This window comes from Coenobita brevimanus, chromosome 13 (genome assembly GCF_032717465.1).
Source record: "Coenobita brevimanus isolate Jiangsu-jjx chromosome 13, ASM3271746v2, whole genome shotgun sequence".
Taxonomy (NCBI): domain Eukaryota; kingdom Metazoa; phylum Arthropoda; class Malacostraca; order Decapoda; family Coenobitidae; genus Coenobita; species Coenobita brevimanus.
The window spans coordinates 9,643,823-9,662,834 of NC_136966.1; the positions used below are offsets into that span (position 1 = coordinate 9,643,823).

Below are 19,012 nucleotides of genomic sequence, written 5' to 3' on the forward strand. Positions count from 1 at the left end.
TGTTTACAGAACTTCCTTGTAATTTCTTTCATATTTTACAACATTGTGCTGGTACTAAGCAATGACAGTGTGTTCAGCAATAGTGAACATGTGGATGATGTGGAGGCCCAGCCTTCCACAAGTGAAAACGTTGTGGCCAATTTTTTTTTTACTCGAAGATTAAAATATTTCAGCCTCTCAGCAGCAGTGGAGACACCATTGTCCCCAGTGATGCTTAGTGATAATAAAAGTAGCAGTGACAAGTCAATTGACAGCATTGTTGATCCACATTACTGTCCAGGTGATACTACTGTAACAGACATTGATACAGAAATAGATGAGCCTGTTGCAGGGCCAAGTGGTATAAACAAAGCTGAGTGAGGTCAACCCAACGATCCTTCACGTGATTATCCTAGCCTACAGGTTGTTGCATCACAATGTGCTGGTGATGGTGATGATGAGATTGATGATGATGATGAAAGTCATGGTCTTGGTGGTGCTAGTAGATGAGACAGCGCAAGTAGTTGTCCCTGTGCTGTTGTTGTACCGGAGGAAGGTGGTGGTAGTCATGGTGATTGTTGCAGTGGTGCTATTGAACCTGAAAATGGTGAAAGTGATGGTGAAGGCCATGCTGTGGCTACAGGACTGCAAGGGAGGGAAAAAACTCGTAGACCTGAAATGTGGAAATGGAAAGTCGCCAAGAAGAGCTGTAATTTTGGTAAGGAATATGTGAGTGCATACACTGGAAGAGTGGCTGCAAGATGCATTGTTGGCAGAGCTTGTACTGATGGATGTTTCACAAAGTTGTGGGAAGATGTGAAGGAGATATTTGACACTTTCTTGAAAATTGATAACAGGTCTGATTAAAATGCATATCTCCTGAGTCTGATTCATACAGTGCAGATTAAGAAGAAACAACAAAGAAAGAGGTGAGCTCTAGATCTTGCAATTATCAGTACATAATGAAACATAGTGGTAAAGAACACCATGTTTGCGAGACAGGATTCCTAGCCATACATAGATCAGGGATGGGAAGCTGCATTACCTCCTCAAGGAAAATGTTACCAACACTTGTGCCACCATCCCAGACACAAAAGGTAAGGCCACCGCTGCCAACAAAATGCAAGAGGTCACTTTGCAGAGGGTGCATGAGCACATAAAACTTCTTCCTTGTGACTGAAAGTCATTATACTAGGGCCAAATCCACCCGCAGTGTGTACCTGCCAGTAGTACCGGTAATAGTAGTTGTTCCCCAGGCAGTCTGGCTGAACAGCCCTGAGTCCCTAGGGAAGGCCATGGCTGAGACTGGGCTTTCTCACAGAGCTTTCAGGGAGTGTATGTTGTGTTGTTGGCGCAAGTGATTGTGTGCAATGCAGTCTTCCATAATGTGCTTTATAGTATAGGGTGCTGAGTTGCGTCCTGGACAGGCATCAGCGACGGAGTCATCCTGCCAATTACTACAAGCATTATTGCAGTGCAGAGATCGCACAACTGCATGCAACATTAAACCCCAGTGTCTAATATTTTTTTCAAATTAATGGGAAAAGTATAAAGGTATATGTGAAGCAACAGAATGTGGTGAAATTTTTTTTGCCTGTCTGATGGAGCCAGGATTCCATGGGCTTGAATGATGAGTGAGTGGAAGTGTAGTCCATTGAATTGGGCAAACTTAGGCTGTCCGGATGTTGCTACTCCTCACCCTGCCGTAGTGTCGGAAAGGAGGTCTGGATGATGATGACAATGATGATGATGATGAATAGTTTCTTTACCTAAAAGTTTGGATAATGTAGAGACATTCAACTTTAAATTGCTGCAAACAGCATCATCTTAGCTATGATAGTTTTGGCATTATCGTTTATCAAATGTTAAAAATCTTTGACCACGCTTTTTGGCACTTAAAAAATGGCGCTTGTGTATCATGCTCCACAGAGGGCTCATATACTTCTTGGATAATAACTACTGATGTAGCCATATTCACCCATAAGGTTCAGAATTGGACCCATGATGATAACTGGGTATACCATTTATTTCCCCCTCAATTAGCCCAAGATTTACCTTATAAAGTCAGTACATAAGTTCTGTATAGGCCAAGTTTAGGATACTTTGTTGCTCAGGGACTAAACCGTGAGAGGCCACTAAGTTAAGTTCAAGTTGCTTACTACAGTTTCAGAAGAGAATGTATTGTGATCTGTAGCATAAAGAAGGGAACTGGAATGTTTGAGATTTTGAAGAATTTTAGATACTGTATTTTGCTTGTGATTTTCCAAATTCATGTGTTGTGGGGAGAGTCATAGAAAGAGTCTTTTATCTCGTTAAGGAGAAAATTTACTCAGAAAAAAAGGAATTTCAAAGTGTTGTCGTCTGTTTTATAAATCTTGTGGCAGCATAATCTAGGGGTAGCCACAGCATGGCAATTAATTCGTACTGTTTGTTTTGCTTGCAGGTGTTTGAGCGATGGATGGAGTGGGAACCAGATGAGCAGGCATGGCTGACCTACATAAAGTTTGAGTTGCGGTACAAAGAGCTTGATCGTGCCCGAGCCGTGTATGAGCGGTTTGTACTTGTCCACCCAGAACCTAAGAACTGGATCAAGTATGCCCGATTTGAGGAGAGTCATAATTACATCCAGTCTGCACGACGTGTTTATGAGCGTGCCATTCAGTTTTTTGGTGATGACCACTTCGATGAAAATTTGTATATTGCTTTTGCTAAATTTGAGGAGGGTCAGAAAGAGCATGACAGAGCCAGGGTGATATACCGATATGCCCTAGACCACATGCCTAAGGAAAAGTGTCTGCTGCTATATAATGAATACACACGACATGAAAAGAAATACGGAGACAAATCATCCATAGATGATGTGATCACCAGCAAACGTAAGTTCCAGTATGAAGAGGCAGTGGCAAGCAACCCACATGACTATGACACCTGGTTTGACTATACTCGCATGTTGGAGGCTGATGGCAATGTCGATTTGATTCGGGAAACTTATGAGAGGGCCATTGCCTGTGTCCCACCCATTAAGGTGAGTGCCAGGGCTCTGCTTTGATAACATATTTATTATTAGCTTTGTTACAGGTGAGGGGGATGGCATGGGTAATGAATGGTGATGTGAGCATCATGCCTTGAGAGTAAATGTAGAAAAGAGTAAAGTTTTGGTTAATGAGAGAGAAAGTGACTCCCAGTGTGATGTTACAGTGAATGGAGAGAGAGAGTTCAAATGTGCAAAAGAAGTGGAAAGTAGAGTGACACAAGGGAGGAAAGTAGCCAGTGCTATGAAGGCCATGATAAGAAACAGAGGCTTGAGTGTTGCAGCTGTGTGAGGCTTACATGAAGGAGTGTTAGTGCCAACTTTAACATACAGATGTGAGACTATGGTTTGGCATGAAAATGAAAAGTCAAGAGTAAGAGCAGTGGAGATGTGAATGCTGAGGAATGTATGTGGAGTAGTCATTACTCGTTTTACGATGATTCGGTTTTCGATAATTCGCTACAACGATAATAGAAAAGTTCCACCCCAAAATTCGATTTACAATAAATTTCCTGCTATAACGATTTTGCCATTGGAAAGTGCCAGGCACACGCAAGGTGACCGTCGCTTGTCTCAGGCAAGATGGCGGCCGCAGCGTGCAGCGCATTGTTATGGTTCACGTCCCGCCACCCCTTCAAAGCCCTGTCTTTTCAACTTGTTCATGTGTGGTCCCGTTATTGTCACCTCTCAGCCAAACATCGTATTACAGTACTGTGGATTTGTGTACCCAGTGGTAAGGTCAGTGCCAGTGTAGGCCCCAGTGCTATGGTTGGTGCAGGTATGGGTCCCAGTGCTAAGGTTGGTGCAGGTATGGGCTGGATTCCCCTCCCCCTAACCTGTTCCTGTCTAACTCAGAGGCTTGTAAGCGCAGGCTGTCCTCCAGCCTCAGGGGGGACGACTTGAGACGACTTGGACCAACACAGGAAGGAATGAAGGTGGGTTGTCATTTATGGTTCAGTTTTGGTTAGGTGACTTTGGGAAGTTGAGTTGACATAACCCCCCTTTTGTAATGGGTTTCAATCCCCCGATTTACGATAAAATCGGTATACGATAAGGTATGACCTGACGTAACCCCATCATAAAACGAGTAATGACTGTACAGAGAGTGGATAGGATACGGAATAATGTGATTCGTGAAAAATGTGGAGTGAGGAAGTCTGTTGGCACCAGAATCAAAGAGTGTGTACTGAGATGGTACAGTCATGTGGAGAAAATGGATAACAATTGAGAGGTGAAAAAGATATACCTGAGCGAATTTAAAAGGGGAAAGAAGGTGAGGCAGGCCAAGAAGAAGGTGGAGGGATATGGTGCTTGAATGTGTGAGGAAGAGAGGTATGGAAGTTGGTGAGGTTAAGGGACTGACAAGAGACCGATTTGGCTGGATGAATTTTGTGCGAAGCGCATAACCAGGGATTTGGCACCCCTTTTTAACTTGACAGCGTTCGGATTAAATAGGTATGTGTGAAGCTGCAGAACATAGTGATATTTTTTTGGCCTGTCTGATGAAGCCAAGATTTCAAGGGCTTGAATGATGAATTAATTGAAGCGTGGCCCATTGAATTGGGCAAACATAGGCTGTCTGGACGTTGCTACTCCTCAGGAGGTGTGGAAGATGATGATGATGATGGTGATGGTGATGATGATGATGGTGATACAGGTAGTTCATACTGTACTTATCTCAGTACTAACTCTACCTAATACCTTCATTGTACAAACAGTAATCACACCTTATCATTGTTCCTCATTGTTTCCTTGGGGTTAGGGGAGACAAAATACTGCCCCATGTTTCTTTTGTTTTCAGTATGCTAAAAGGAGAGGATATTGAGGATCATATGTGGTACAGCATCCAGTTTTAAGCATTCATTATCAGAGGAACAAAAGTGCCACTGTGATCAAAATTCTGATTTCAGATAAATGCATAGGAAAACTATATCTAAAACCCTAGTAATGCACTCCACCCAGACATGGAACTTAAGAGTGAAACTGTCATTTCTCAGGTATGCCTGATGTGATGTCACATGATTGGTCTACTGCCTGGATATCATGAATTTGTCATCTAAAAAAGTCATTACCTAAAATATGTTGTGGGTACTGGTACAGAAGTAGTCACATGGTAAACAGTTGCTTTGCATTTGACTGCACTGTGCTGAACTATCTGCCAAAAAAAATATAAAAGCAGGTTTAGAGGGTGCCAAATCCTGTAAGGGGTTGCCACAAACTAATTGCCTCCACGTTGCCCTGGCCTCCACCATTTTGCTGCCTTCCCCCCTGCTCACACCCCCCTCTCTCACATATACGTCTCCACTGCATCCCTCCATCTCATCCTCAGTCTCCTCCTCGCTCTTCCCCTCTTCACTTCACTCATATACACTTTCCTCGTTATTTGCATGCTCTCCATCCTTTCCACATGGCCAAACCTCCTCACTGAGTTTCTCCTAACACTTTCTATCATATCCATATTCACACCTCAAAGCCTCTTCACATCCTCATTTGTCAGTCTGTCTCTCCATGTAACTCCACATGCTTCTCTCAGATAACTCGTTTCCATTGCTCTCACTCTTGACTTGTGTCCTTCCAACAAGTCCAAGCTTCATTTCCACACATCAGAGTTGGTATCACGGTATTATTATGCAGCGACTTTTTTTTGCTTCCATGCTCACTTCCCTATTTTTTATCAATGCATTCAAAGAACCAGCAACCTATCTTCTCTGTTGTACCCTTTCAAACAATTGATCCTCTGAACTTCCATCCTTACTCATCACACTACTCAAGTACTTAAATGCATACACATTTTCCATTTCTTCATCTTCCAGCTCACAACCCAAGTACTTAAATGCACTCACATTTTCCATTTCTTCATCATCTAACCTCACAGTGTACTCACTGAAATAAATTTCTGTCAAAGACCATAACTGTACTCTTCCTTACATCCACCTTTAGATTTCATTTCTTACACACACTCCTAAACTCATTCACCAAGCCTTGCAGTTTCCCTTTTTCTTCACTTAACAATACAGTATCATCTGCAAACAACAGAACAGGAAGTTTCCAAATGCTTCCCTTTCTTATTAGGGCCACTCCAACATCCACAGTCCAACCTTGTATCTCAATTATAACTCCATCCATATACAGGTTGAACAACCATGGAGACATGGCACATCTCTGTTTCAATCCAACATTCAGATAGAAAAATTCACTCACTTCACCATCCACACACGCTGCAACCTTAGCGCTCTCATACACACTCTTTACGACCTTCAATAACTTACCATTTACTCATATTCGTAATTTTTTCCACATTTCTTGTCCATCCACTCCCATGTGCATTCTCCAGATCCATGAAGGCTGCATACAACTTGTTTCCCATCTCTAGAAACTTTTCCACTAAAGACGTAAGGACGACTATCTGATCTACACAACCTCTTCCCTTCCTAAAACCTCCGTGTTCTTCTCCAGCTAATCCGTCTGTTATTTCCCAAACTCAGTCAGTAAGTATTCCACATATACATGAAAATACCTTTGACATAATTTGAACAATCATATGCCTCCATTTTGCCATAAATAAGGAAAATTCAGTATCAAAGACTTTCCATGTTTTTACAGTGTTTTTGAAATTGCTTAATGTTTTCCATATTCATGGCTAAATCAGAGTATAACAGTGATCAGCGAGTACTTGTTATTATGCCAATGTTATTTTCACAGATTATTTATCTATTTTAAAAGATTTATGCTGAATACTATGAAAATTATCAGTGTCAGTATTCTCAACTTCCTGGTTGTCCAAAACTTTCAAAAGGCCAACTGGTGCTATGACCTGGTCCGTCTGGATAGGGGGGTGGGTGGTGGAAGTAGAGAGATAGAAGTACTGAAACCCTCTCATTCATTTTGTGTGAAGCTTTCACTCTCATCTTAAATGTCAGAACCAACTTGCCTAGCCCCTGGCTTCTATGCTCCTCATGGGGCAACGTAGGATTGGGCGATGGATAGATGGATGGACTCTCAATTATCTTTGTCTCATACGTCTCCCTAAGTGATGAAACTGTTGTAAATTACAGGAAAAGCGTCACTGGCGGCGGTACATCTACCTTTGGATTTATTATGCTGTGTTTGAGGAACTGACAACTCGGGATGTAGAACGGGCTAGACAAGTCTACCAGATGTGCCTTCGCCTTATCCCACACAAAATATTTACCTTTGCTGAAATCTGGCTACTCTATGGCAAGTTTGAAATTCGTCAAAAGGACCTGACAGCAGCAAGAAAATGCCTGGTATGTTATTGTTTTTGTATGAATAGTACTGTACTGTATTTTTTGATTTCAGTAATTTAAATGTGGAATGACAGTTTGCAATATACCACCAGGTCGATTAAACACCTCTAAGAGCGAGGCCTCGTGTAGACCCGCAGTGGCAAGGTGGCTACGAGGCCTCGTTCTGAGATGTGCGTAATCGACCTGGTGGTATATTGCTTAATAATATACAGGATGTATTTCATGCAGATACAGTATATACTGTAAAGCCTTTTATCATCATCTTCATATGATAATTATATACTGTTTTATATACATGTTGGGTTGGAGGGGAGATACTGTGAGCAAATCTTCATTGCAGTTTTAGTCTCAATACATAGTTGTACTATGTAGGGTGACTTTGACTGATATCAGGGAGCAGAATATATCAAAATTACCCCACATTGTGCCTGTATGATGCCAAAGCAAATGTTTCATACGATGCTGTTTAATCAACCTCACTTCTTCCCTTGCTCACCCATAACTGCTTATCTCTCTTCTCTCGTATTTCTTCCTCTTGTAACATCATTAACATTACATTCAAACATCTTGCCTTTCATTCTGTGAACCTTTCAATGTGAGAGACCTCCCCAAATCTGGATAAAATCTGTATAGCTGATTTTAAATCAATAGGACATTATCATATTGTAGGAGTGAATGAAGACACCATCTAACCCCTTCACTGTGAGAAGTATTCTCTAAAGCTGTGTTCATACATGGACTGTTTTGTGCAACTAATACATACAGTACTGTAAAAGTGACACCACGTTTCTTCTTAAGGAATCCCTGGATTGGGGCTGACTGTGGTACAGCTGATGTTTGCCATGGACTGGAAGCTAAATCAAGTGCCAAAAGCAACTCATTACTTTCCAACAGCTGGTGGAAGCTGTTGGGAAGCAATTAATTAGAGATGAGTAAAATGATTTATAACAATGTGGAAGTCTCAGATTGGACTTAGTCATTGTGTTCATTCGCTCACAAGAAGGATTACCATGTGACTGTACTTGCACCTGAATGTTTCCTGCCTAAGAGTGATAACTGTGTGGTTAGTTTCCAAGTTTGTCACAGTTCACTCTCATGGTAGTACCTCACAGGGTTAATGGTAGACATTCACTGTATTGTTTCTTGTTGTTTATAAGTGCTTTAACTTGGTTGTATTCATCAGTCTTGATCACCTAATGGTGGTGGTCCACACTGCTTGATCTCTGGCTGTCTCACTATTCAGTCCTTTATCCCTGAGGGTCTTTTTCAGTCTGCCTTTTGCAACCTTAACCCCAGCATTCACGCTTCTCACTCTACATACCCAATTGTCATCATTCGTCCTCTCCACATGCCCAAACCATCTCAATTTTCCCCACCTTATTACAGCACCAAAACACTCCAGTTCCATCCTTCCTCTCAACTCTTCATTCATAAACCTATCACTCCCAGGTTTCACATTCAAGGATGCACTACACTTCCATCTAATCACTGTCATTTGTGTACATATGAGCCTACAAATATCCTCTTCATTTTACAGCCCAGGTCTCACTATCAAATAGCATTACACTCCAAACACATGCCACATACAAAGATCCTTTAGCACAGGGGAAGACCCCTCTCAGTGTCAGGAAAGACAACAGCTCCCCGAACTTACTCTGGTCATTCCTTACCCTAGCCACAGAGCTAGCTCCAGCCCCACCTCCAGCACATAACATGTCCTCCTTATAAAACTCTTCCACACTCAAGAGACTTATCAGCAAGATCAATCCTTTCATGCCCAACAATCTTTGTATGCTCTTCCCAATACACCACACATATGAAATCATCATTATCTTGCAGTCTACCTCCATTACCATTACATCTCTTATGCACCCACTTATCACAAATATGCACAAGATGGAGTTACTTTCCAAGCCTATGTGGCATACCGCTCATGGCCACTCTCCCTTTGCTGTGACTGTACCGCCACCATCTCGGGAAAAAAATCCCGTTAGGATCTTTTATGAGCAAGTACCAAATATGGTCACAGTTATAATTTTTGTGCCAGTGTCTACCAGCAAGTAGATAATATTAACAACTTTTGTGTTAGTGGAAGGGAGATGGACAGTCACATATGGTACTGATATTCCATGGCAGCTTGCCAGATTTCTGAACACTTCCCAGGTTGACCCTCTAAGATTCGCTTTAAATTTGCAGAATTCTTTAACTAGCAGTCTTATGTAAAACTCCAAACACTGAAGATATAATACTCTAAAATATGACCTTTTTACTAATTTGAGGCTTGTGTTTGTAGTCTCGACCAATTTTGCTTCACTTTAAAATTCTGTACCTCAATATGTAAAATATTGGCTATGATTTTTTCAGCATTTGCATTTCAGACATATCTGTAGGATTGTAGAGTTAAATTTAAGATTATAGACTTTTTGTTTAACTGGCAGGGGGACTAATTCAGAGAAATTTTGAACAAATTTTACATGAACATGACTTTTTGAGGCCACATATCTCAGAAAGTATCATTTGAATATGTCTGAAATTTTTATTTAATAAATCTGGATAATAGTAGAGCATATTTCACAAAACATTTTACAGTAATCCCTGTACTATCCGGACGCCCGCTTTCCGGACTCCCCACTTAACGGACATTGTGGGCCTGAACCTTTAGAACCCAAAAATGGCCAAAAAAAAAAGAAATAAAAGCCCCCCAAATTCTGAATTTTTTCCCACCCGTAATTTTAAATTGCCGCACGGCGCTGAACAGACCAGCTGTGTTTACACACGGCCCCTTCCTCCCCCCTCACCAGGTACCGCCTAACTGCCATCATGAGTAGATGGTCATTGCAATGGGTGCCGCACATGCTTGTTTTTGTGAATAAACTGCAATACCTCGCCACTAGACCACACAGGACTTTACAGTGTTGTGCAGTGTTAAGAAATTAGAATTTAGAGTGCAAAGGATTAACTGTGAAGTGCAAACTGGCAGTTGAAACTGGCGTTGTGCAATTAAGAACAGAATGTGCAGTGTTAAACAATTATAACTCACAGTGCAAAGAACTAAGTATAGCACAACACTGGATTACTGTACGTGCTTCAAGAGCATTTTCACCACTGCCAAAGCCTTAGAGAAGGCAGCCACAAATGTGCTGTAAGTATCCTGGCTGAGGTACAGTCACTTCTAATTCCTCATTCTTTGGTTCCTTTTCATTAATTTCATGCTTTATGTCCATTATTGGTGTGAATAGGGTCTGAAATAGGTTTAAATAGGTGCTATGCATGTCCGGTAGGGAGTTATTTAGGTGGCATTCAAAGTTAGGCTGGGTTAGGGTCCTTAAGTACCAGCCCAGCAGGCAGGGGCCCACTTTCCGGATGGGACCACTTTCCAGACATGCCTTTGGCTCTGTTACATCGGATAGTGGAGGGATTACTGTATTAATAAAATGAAAACTCTTACAATGGTGTCACCAAACATCGAAAAATCGCGCAAATTACTCAGTTTCAGAAAGCATTTGCCGAGGTATGACAAGGAGGACCAGCATAATATTTACATCATGAGGTAGCTGAAACCTGTATCTGACAGCTTACCCAAAATTATTGTGGTCCTATGTGTCTATATACTGGGGGGGGGGGGGAATCCAAAATTACACAAGAGAATTGCAAGATTTTGTAATTTGTTATGTTACACCACATCACCCTCCTACAAATGTTGGGGGGAAAAAAAGAAAAAAGAAAAAAAAAAGAAAAAAGAAAAAAAAAGCTTTTGCTGCTGATTGCACTAACATGCTGACATTGTTGGGAGGTAATTGGTGGTAGGTGGGGGACACTTACCATCCACTCACATGATGTAGCACTCCTCTTGAGTGATTGCCCTTTCATCTCTTCATTCCTTACTCTGCTGTCAGTCTTTCCTTCATTCCTTCCTTTTCCTTCTGTCTGTGAGTGATTCTACACTGACTGACAAGACAAATGGTTTCCTGTACACCAGGAAACTATTTACTATGCTGGGTTGTAACCATTTAACCAAATTATGCTGCCTGGTGGTTTAGTGGGTAATTAAGTCTCTAGAGTCGGAATGAGTCTGTGCAGGCTTATATCCAAGGGGTGGTTGGGGTTTATTGCTCATGTAATGCCACTGAGGGATGTGTAAGGCTAGTCACTCTCATCTTATGTGCCAGGACCAGCTTGCCTGGCACCGGGCTCCTACGCTCCTCATGGGACAACACAGGATTGGAAATAGTAGACCTGATACTTACCCTTGGAGTGTTTTAAAGCCCTTTTCTCTCACTTTACAGGGTCAAGCAATAGGTATGTGTCCGAAGCACAAACTCTTCCGTGGATATATTGACCTGGAAATCAAGCTCAGAGAATTTGACCGCTGCCGAAAGCTGTATGAGAAATGGGCTGAATTTGACCCTGAAAACTGTAAGATGTGGATCCAGTTTGCCACCTTAGAAGCTATGTTGAATGATGTTGATCGAGCTAGAGGAATATATGAACTATCCATCTCCCAGCCACGGTTGGACATGCCTGAGTACTTGTGGAAGTCCTACATAGATTTTGAGGTAAGTCTACCTGCACTTGGTTACCCATAATTAAAAAAGGGCACATATAATAAATTCTTGTTCAGAATTATGCCATTAAGCCTTTTTTTTTTTTTTTTTTTTTTTTAATGCGAGGAAGAAGGAACCAAAGGCCATGAGCCTGCAGTAACAGTTCCCTCCAAGAGAAAAACAAAATACAATAGAGAGCCAAATTCAAGATCCGATCATTTTGAGATGCCTGGACACACTACGTTTGAAAGACTGGAGATCATAGGCAGCAGGAAATACAGACAGAGGGAGACAGTTCCAGAGATGACCTGTTGCATAAATGAATGACTGGGAGTAACGGTTAACTCTTGCATTAGAGAGCTGGACAGAAAAGGGATGAGAGTTTGCTGCCAGATGGGTGCTACGCGCCCGTCGTAGAGGTGGAGGAATGCAAGCAGACAGTTCAGAGAAACAGTGACCATTAAAGTAGCGATAGAAAAGAGATAAAGATGCAACAGTGCGGCGAAGAGACAGAGGTTGAAGGGAGTCAGTAAGAGGAAGAGAGTTAATGAGACGAAAAGCCTTTGACTTCACCCTATTGAGAAGAGCTGTATGTGGGGAACCTCCCCACACATGAGAGTTGTACTCCACACAGGGGCGGATAAAACCCCTGTATAGAGTCAACAATTGTGCAGGGGTAAAGAAAGAGAGGAGTCGGCTTAGCACACCCAATCTCTTGGAAGCAGATTTTACAAGAGATGTAATATGATCTTTCCAAGATAAGTCCCGAGTAAATGAAACCCCAAGCATGTTCAAGGATGATGCAGGATTAAGCTGATTATTATTAAACATTAGTGAGTATACCTGTGGAAGATTTTGTCGTGTTGATAGGTGTAAGAACTGAGTCTTAGATGCATTAAAGACAACCATATTATTTTTACCCCTGTCAGAGATATGAGCCAAGTCAGACATTAGGTGTGCCATAGCCTCATCCCTTGTTTCTTGAAGTAACTGTTGAGATGGGCATTGCGGGAACCGAATGGAAAGGTGAAGGGTGGAGTCATCGGCGTATGAGTGGGTAGGGTTAGATGTACAGCTTAGATCATTGATGAATAAAAGGAAGAGAGTTGGTGATAGGACAGAGCCCTGAGGAACACCACTGTTGATAGATCTAGGAGAAGAACGATGGCCGTCTACAACAGCGGCTATAGAATGACCAGAAAGGAAGCTAGCGATGAAGGCACAGATAGAAGGATAGAAACCGTAGGAGGGCAGTTTGGAAATTAAAGATTTATGCCAGACTCGATCGAAAGCCTTTGAGATGTCAAGTGCAATGGCAAAGCTTTTGCCAATGTCCCGAAAGGAGGATGACCAGGAGTCTGAAAGGTAGGTGAGAAGATCGCCAGTCCCTGACGGAACCCATACTGACGATCGGAAAGAAGGTTGTGATAGGAAAGATGTCTTAAAATTTTTCTATTAAGAATTGACTCGAAAACTTTTGAAATACAGGACGTTAAAGCAGTTGGATGATAGCTGGAGGGTTGGGAGTGGTCACCCTTCTTTGGGACTGGCTGAATGAGAGCAAACTTCCAGCAAGAAGGAAAGGTACAAGTTGACAGACAAAGGCGAAATAGTTTGCCTAGGCAGGGTGTAAGCACAGAAGCACAGTTCTTGAGAACAACAGGAGGGACCCCATCAGGCCCATATGCCTTGTTAGTACTGAGGCCATTGATGGCAGAAAATACATCAACTGAAGAAATTTTAATGTCAGCCATGAGGAAGTCAGAGAGGGGAAGTGATGGAGGAACAGCACCGGAATCGTCTAAGGTGGAATTGGAGGAGAAAGTCTGTGCGAAGAGATCTGCTTTATCAGTAGAAGAAATAGCTACAGAACCATCAGAGTAGAAGAGAGGAGGGAAGGATGATGAGGTAAAGTTGTTAGAAAGATTTTTGGCTAGGTGCCAGAAGGAGCGGGAAGAATTCGAGTTGGAGAGTTGAGAGCATTTAGTATGGATGAAATTATTTTTAGTAGAGCAAAGAACAGACTTAGCACGATTCCGGGCAGAAACGTAAAGATTATGTGATTCAGGGGTGGGTTGGCTCCGGTACCTTTTGTAGGCCTTCTCCTTGTTGCGGACAGCATTAGAACAAGCGTGATTAAACCAAGGCTTTCTTGCGTTAGTCAAAGGATATGAGAAAGGAATGTATGCTTCCATGCCCGAGAGAATAACCTCCGTAATGCGCAAGGCACACTCAGATGGCTCACGGGCATGGAAGCAATAATCATTCCAGGGAAAATCAAAGAAGTACAGCCTGAGGGCCTCCCGGTCCGCGGCTCCAAAATGCCACAGACGACGTTTCCCTGGAGGGTCCACAGGCCATACCGGAGTGATAGGACAGGTTAAGGTAATAAGGTTGTGATCGGAGGAGCCCAACGGAGAGAAAAGATTAACAGAGTAAGCAGAAGGATTAGTTGTGAGGAAGAGGTCAAGTATGGTGGAGCTCTCTCCAAGGCGGTCAGGGATACGGGTAGGGTGCTGTACAAGCTGCTCTAGGTCATTAAGGATAGAAAAGATGTAGGCTTGTTCACCAGGTGGATCCGTGAAAGGAGAGGAGAGCCAAAGGTGGTGGTGAACATGTGTTTTGTTTTATTCTTGCTGTCTTCTGACAGGCATTCAACTTTTTTTTTTTTTTTTTTTTTTTTTTTTTTTGAGGGTTAAACATATCACCAATATTAACCTGCTGACTACTAGACATCCTTCTTAAATTGAGAAAATCTTCAGGATGTAGCAAGAATGAAATATAAATTATATCCTGAGGATGACATATTTATTATAGATAAATTTCTGTTGTTGTTTGTTGCAAATATGCCTGAGGGTTTGGATGATTGTAGTTGAACCAGTTGAGAGGAAAAAAGTTGTGTTTGTGTCTGTGTACGAAAGTAAGGGCAGTTGAATTGTGGAATAATTCTGCCTACTGATGAAAGAATAATTACAGAAAAGGTAAGGATATCAGACATTTGTGTGGGTGATCAACAGGTTGGTATTAGAAATGGTAGGGGATGTGTGGATCCAGTATTTTCAGTAAGATACTGAAGATAGTACAGGAAACATGGGAGAAGAATTACAGTATAAAGTATTTATGGATCTGGAAAAAGCACATGATAAGGTAAATAAGGAAATACAGTAATCTTCCCATTATCTGATGTAATACAGCCAAAAGCATGTCTGGAAAGTGGGTCCGTCCGGATAGTGGGCTGCCTCCTGGACTGGTACTTGTGGACCCTAACCTAGCCTAACTCAGAAAACCACCTACATAACTGTCTGCCAGACATGCATAGCACCTATTTAAGACCCTGTTCACACAAACAAGGGACAGAAAGCATGAAATAAATGAAAAGGAACTAGAGAATGAGGATTTAGAAGTGAGTATGATAAGGAAGTATTGTTTGCTTATCTTTCATCTTTTACTCTTGGGAAAGTTTTTAGGATAGAGGGTCGAGACGGATAGTACCACGATATCTGGTTCGATGCTGAATGTTGAGCCGATAGGGGTACTGTGCAATATCCGGCATAGGGCTTGGCGTAATTACAGTGGATAATTGAGAGTTTACTGTAGTCGTATAGCAGCAAAAATAAGTACTGTATCATCATACTGAAAGGGCAGATTCCTAGGTGGTGTCATAAGTGGCTTGAATTGTGTAAATAAGACAGTGACTCTACAGTATAGCATTTGTGAGTTACATCAGCCGACATACAAAGAACAATAAAGGGGTGGAGAACAGAAGAATGGACCCTGTGGGTTTTGTGAGCCCTGTGATGTCACTGTGTAGGAGTTTGGAATTTTAGGATGGTGATTTTGAACTGTACAACAGGTTGATTTTCATGTTCAAGTGGTATAGTGGTGTGAATGAATATAACTGTGGAAAAGGTAACTGTAATGTAAGATGCTAAAAGTTAGGACCCACTAGCTTAGCAGTATTATGCATGAAAATAATAATGAAAATAATTACTGTCATCATTTTCTAGGTAGAACAGGAGGAGTGGGAGAGGGTACGTCACCTGTATGAGCGTCTGCTGGAGCGAACACACCATGTTAAAGTATGGATCAGCTTTTCCCGTTGTCAGCATTCCATGCCTGTCCAGGACAGTGTGGTCCATGCCAGAGCTGTCTTCCAGCGAGCCAATCGTGCATTACGTTCGTGCCAAGAGAAAGAACAGAGGTTGATGCTTCTTGAGGCCTGGGCAGAGTTTGAAGAGGAGGTCGGGGATGCAGATAACCTGGAACAGGTGAAGAAACTGGTGCCTCGTAAGGTCACACGGCGTAGGCAAGTCACAGCAAATGATGGCTCACAGACACGCTGGGAAGAGTACATTGATTATGTCTTCCCAGATGATGAGGCTGCAAAACCATCACTGCTACTGCTGGCCAAGGCAAAGGAATGGGTGAAGAAGCAGCAGGAGCAGAAGGAGGCAGAAGAGTCAGCAGGGCACCAAATGGAGGAATCCTGAATAACATAATACAATGTTGTGTTGTGGTGTGGATGTGGCTGTGATAGGAAGTGTTAGGAGAAACACATTGAGGTGGTTTGACCATGTGGAGAGGATGGAGAGTGAGATACAGACGAGGAGAGTGCAATGTGAATGAGGTGGAGGGGGGGAGAGGGAGGGGGAGGCCAAGGATGAGATGGAGGGATGGAGTGGAGAGGTATATGAGAGAGGGGGGTGTGAGCTGGGAGCAGGGCAATGAAATGGCGAGGGACAGGGCGACATGGAGGCGATTTGTTTGTGGCCACCCCTTACGGGATTAAGGCATCTGGCAATAGATGGATAGATAGCTTTTAATATATTTGTTATTACTGTATTTGCATTTTGTACAGTACATCAGGAAATTCATTGCATCACCTGTTTTTTCATTCATGCAAAGAATTGTAGCATTTATGAAAAAAAAAATTAAAGTGCAGTAATATGGTGCACTCTTGCTAATTGTTCATTACAAACTTATGAATGTATGTGGTAAATGACATAGACAGTCAAGGACAAAAGTTACTCTGCTATTCCACTGCATCCATTTTACACTTCAGGCATATCTGTTACATTCTGGCCTAATGCATCATATCAGTGACAGTCATTAGTGGGCTGACAGAGATACCAAGTCTCTCATCTTGGGAATATTGGAAATGAGAAGTAGATGTTAAATACTGGGTAAACTTTTGTCTCTGACTCTAAATGCATATTACTCTCCAGAAGCTTATTATATAAGCTTTATATAAGCATCCAAATGTAAATAGAATCCATGATATTTTCAGGTAGGTTCATCTCATTCTGCCATATCTTATAGTGTGTGAGGTTGAAGTGTTTTTTAATAGAAAAGCTACAAAATTCATGTTAGAATTGGTGACTTTAATTGGCTTAGCTGACCAAGAGGGGTGGTGGTGGTGGTGGTAGTAGTAGTAGTAGTAGTATTTTTTTTTTTTTTTTTTTTTTTTATGTGTCCGACTCTGGGCATAGGCTTCATAGCCTGCTATCAAGGCCCAGCAGTCCTCCTACATACATACCATACACCTCTACATGTCACCACTTCGGCGCTAACACCCACTGTCCATATTGAATACATGCTAGGGCTGTCTCATACAGGACTGGTGTATTGGTATTAGCGGGGGTATTTTTATGGCACTAACACCCACCGTCCATATTGAATACATGCTAGGGCTGTCTCATACAGGACTGGTGTATTGGTATTAGCGGGGGTATTTTTACGACATGTCGGCGGGTGTTCTGGTAGATCAGTAAATCCTGACTTAATGAAATTCAAATCCTTAAACTGTTCCCTGTCCCAGCCGGGATTCGAACCTGGGTCCGGTGGGACTGCAGGCCACCTCTCTACCGATTGAGCCACCGCCTCCCCCTAGTAGTAGTAGTAGTAAAATAGCCCCAGTCTGTCTTGCTGAGCAGACCTATCAGGTACAAACAAGCATTTGCCCCTGCAGGGCCATCTCATGTAGTGAACTAATGTTCCCTTGCAGTGGACAGTGCCTCGTCACAGTGAGGGGCCAGGAAGAGAGCAAAGGTTTGGTTTCTGGGTGGATGCTACATTTGCATCTCCACCAATTAACAGGTGCACCATAGTACGTTTAAGTATTTGGGTAGTGTGATGAGTAAGGATGGAGGTTTGGAGGGTGAAGTGCTTGAAAGGGTACAGCAGGGAAGAAAGGTTGCTGGTTCCTTGAAAGCAGTGATAAGAAACAGGGAAGTGAGCATGGAAGTGAAAAAGTTACTACATGACAGTATTGTGATACCAACTCTAACGTGCGGAAGTGAAGCTTGGACATTGTTGGAAGGACACAAGTCAAGAGTGAGAGCCGTGGAAATGAGTTATTTAAGAGGAGCCTGTGGAGTCATGTGGAGAGACAGACTGACGAATGAGGATATAAAGGAGCGTTGTGGTGTGGATGTGGATGTGATAGGAAGCGTTATGAGGAACACACTGAGGTGGTTTGGCCATGTGGAGAGGATGGAGGGTGAAAGACTGACGAAGAGAGTGTATGTGAGTGAGGTGGAGGGGGGAAGAGGGAGGGGGAGGCCGAGGATGAGATGGAGGGATGGGGTGGAGAGGTATATGAGAGAGGGGGGTGTGAGTTGGGAGCAGGGCAGTGAAATGGCGGGGGACAGGGCGACTTGGAGGCGATTTGTTTGTGGCCACCCCAAACGGGATTGAGGCGTCTGGCAATAGATAGATAGATAGACCATAGTAGGCTCCATATCATCCCATTATTTGGTTTTATGCTTGACACCCAGCATTGTAAATGGTTCCCTGGGTTACAGATAAACCCTTAAACTTGTCAATCAGTGTACCTTAGGAAGAAACTGGCAGCACTGCATCAAGTATGGTTGCCACCACCTACCACGTGAGGCGAAATTGGACTGAGATGAATGTTGTGTAATTAAGATTTTTTATATTATTTGTGTATGTATTTCCAAGGTTGTCTAAAGTCCTGCTTGTTTTAGTGTCTTTGCAATGACTATTATGTACAGTATGTCCATCTTAACATCTATAAATCATATTCTTTACTGTAGGTACCCATGTCACATTTGTATTTTTTTTATAGAAAAGTACTGTAAAATACTGTATATAAGAAATTGATAAAAAACCCAAATTGTTGATTAACCGCACTTCAAAATGTCCAGGGACTTGGGAACCATTCCCTCATA

The 19,012-nt window shown here is 42.4% G+C and overlaps 1 protein-coding gene across 1 annotated transcript in view; it reads left to right on the forward strand.

Moving 5' to 3' along the window:
• The window catches only part of crn (pre-mRNA splicing factor crn), a 42,182-nt gene extending 25,822 nt beyond the window's left edge, over positions 1 to 16,360 (forward strand). Inside the window, exons 5-8 of the mRNA XM_080285148.1 lie at positions 2,423 to 3,004; positions 7,066 to 7,278; positions 11,565 to 11,834; positions 15,830 to 16,360. Of these exons, the coding sequence (XP_080141274.1) occupies positions 2,423 to 3,004; positions 7,066 to 7,278; positions 11,565 to 11,834; positions 15,830 to 16,312 (1,548 nt within the window). The 3' untranslated portion in view covers positions 16,313 to 16,360. The remainder of the gene's footprint in view (positions 1 to 2,422; positions 3,005 to 7,065; positions 7,279 to 11,564; positions 11,835 to 15,829) is intronic.
• The last annotated feature ends 2,652 nt before the right edge of the window (positions 16,361 to 19,012 follow it).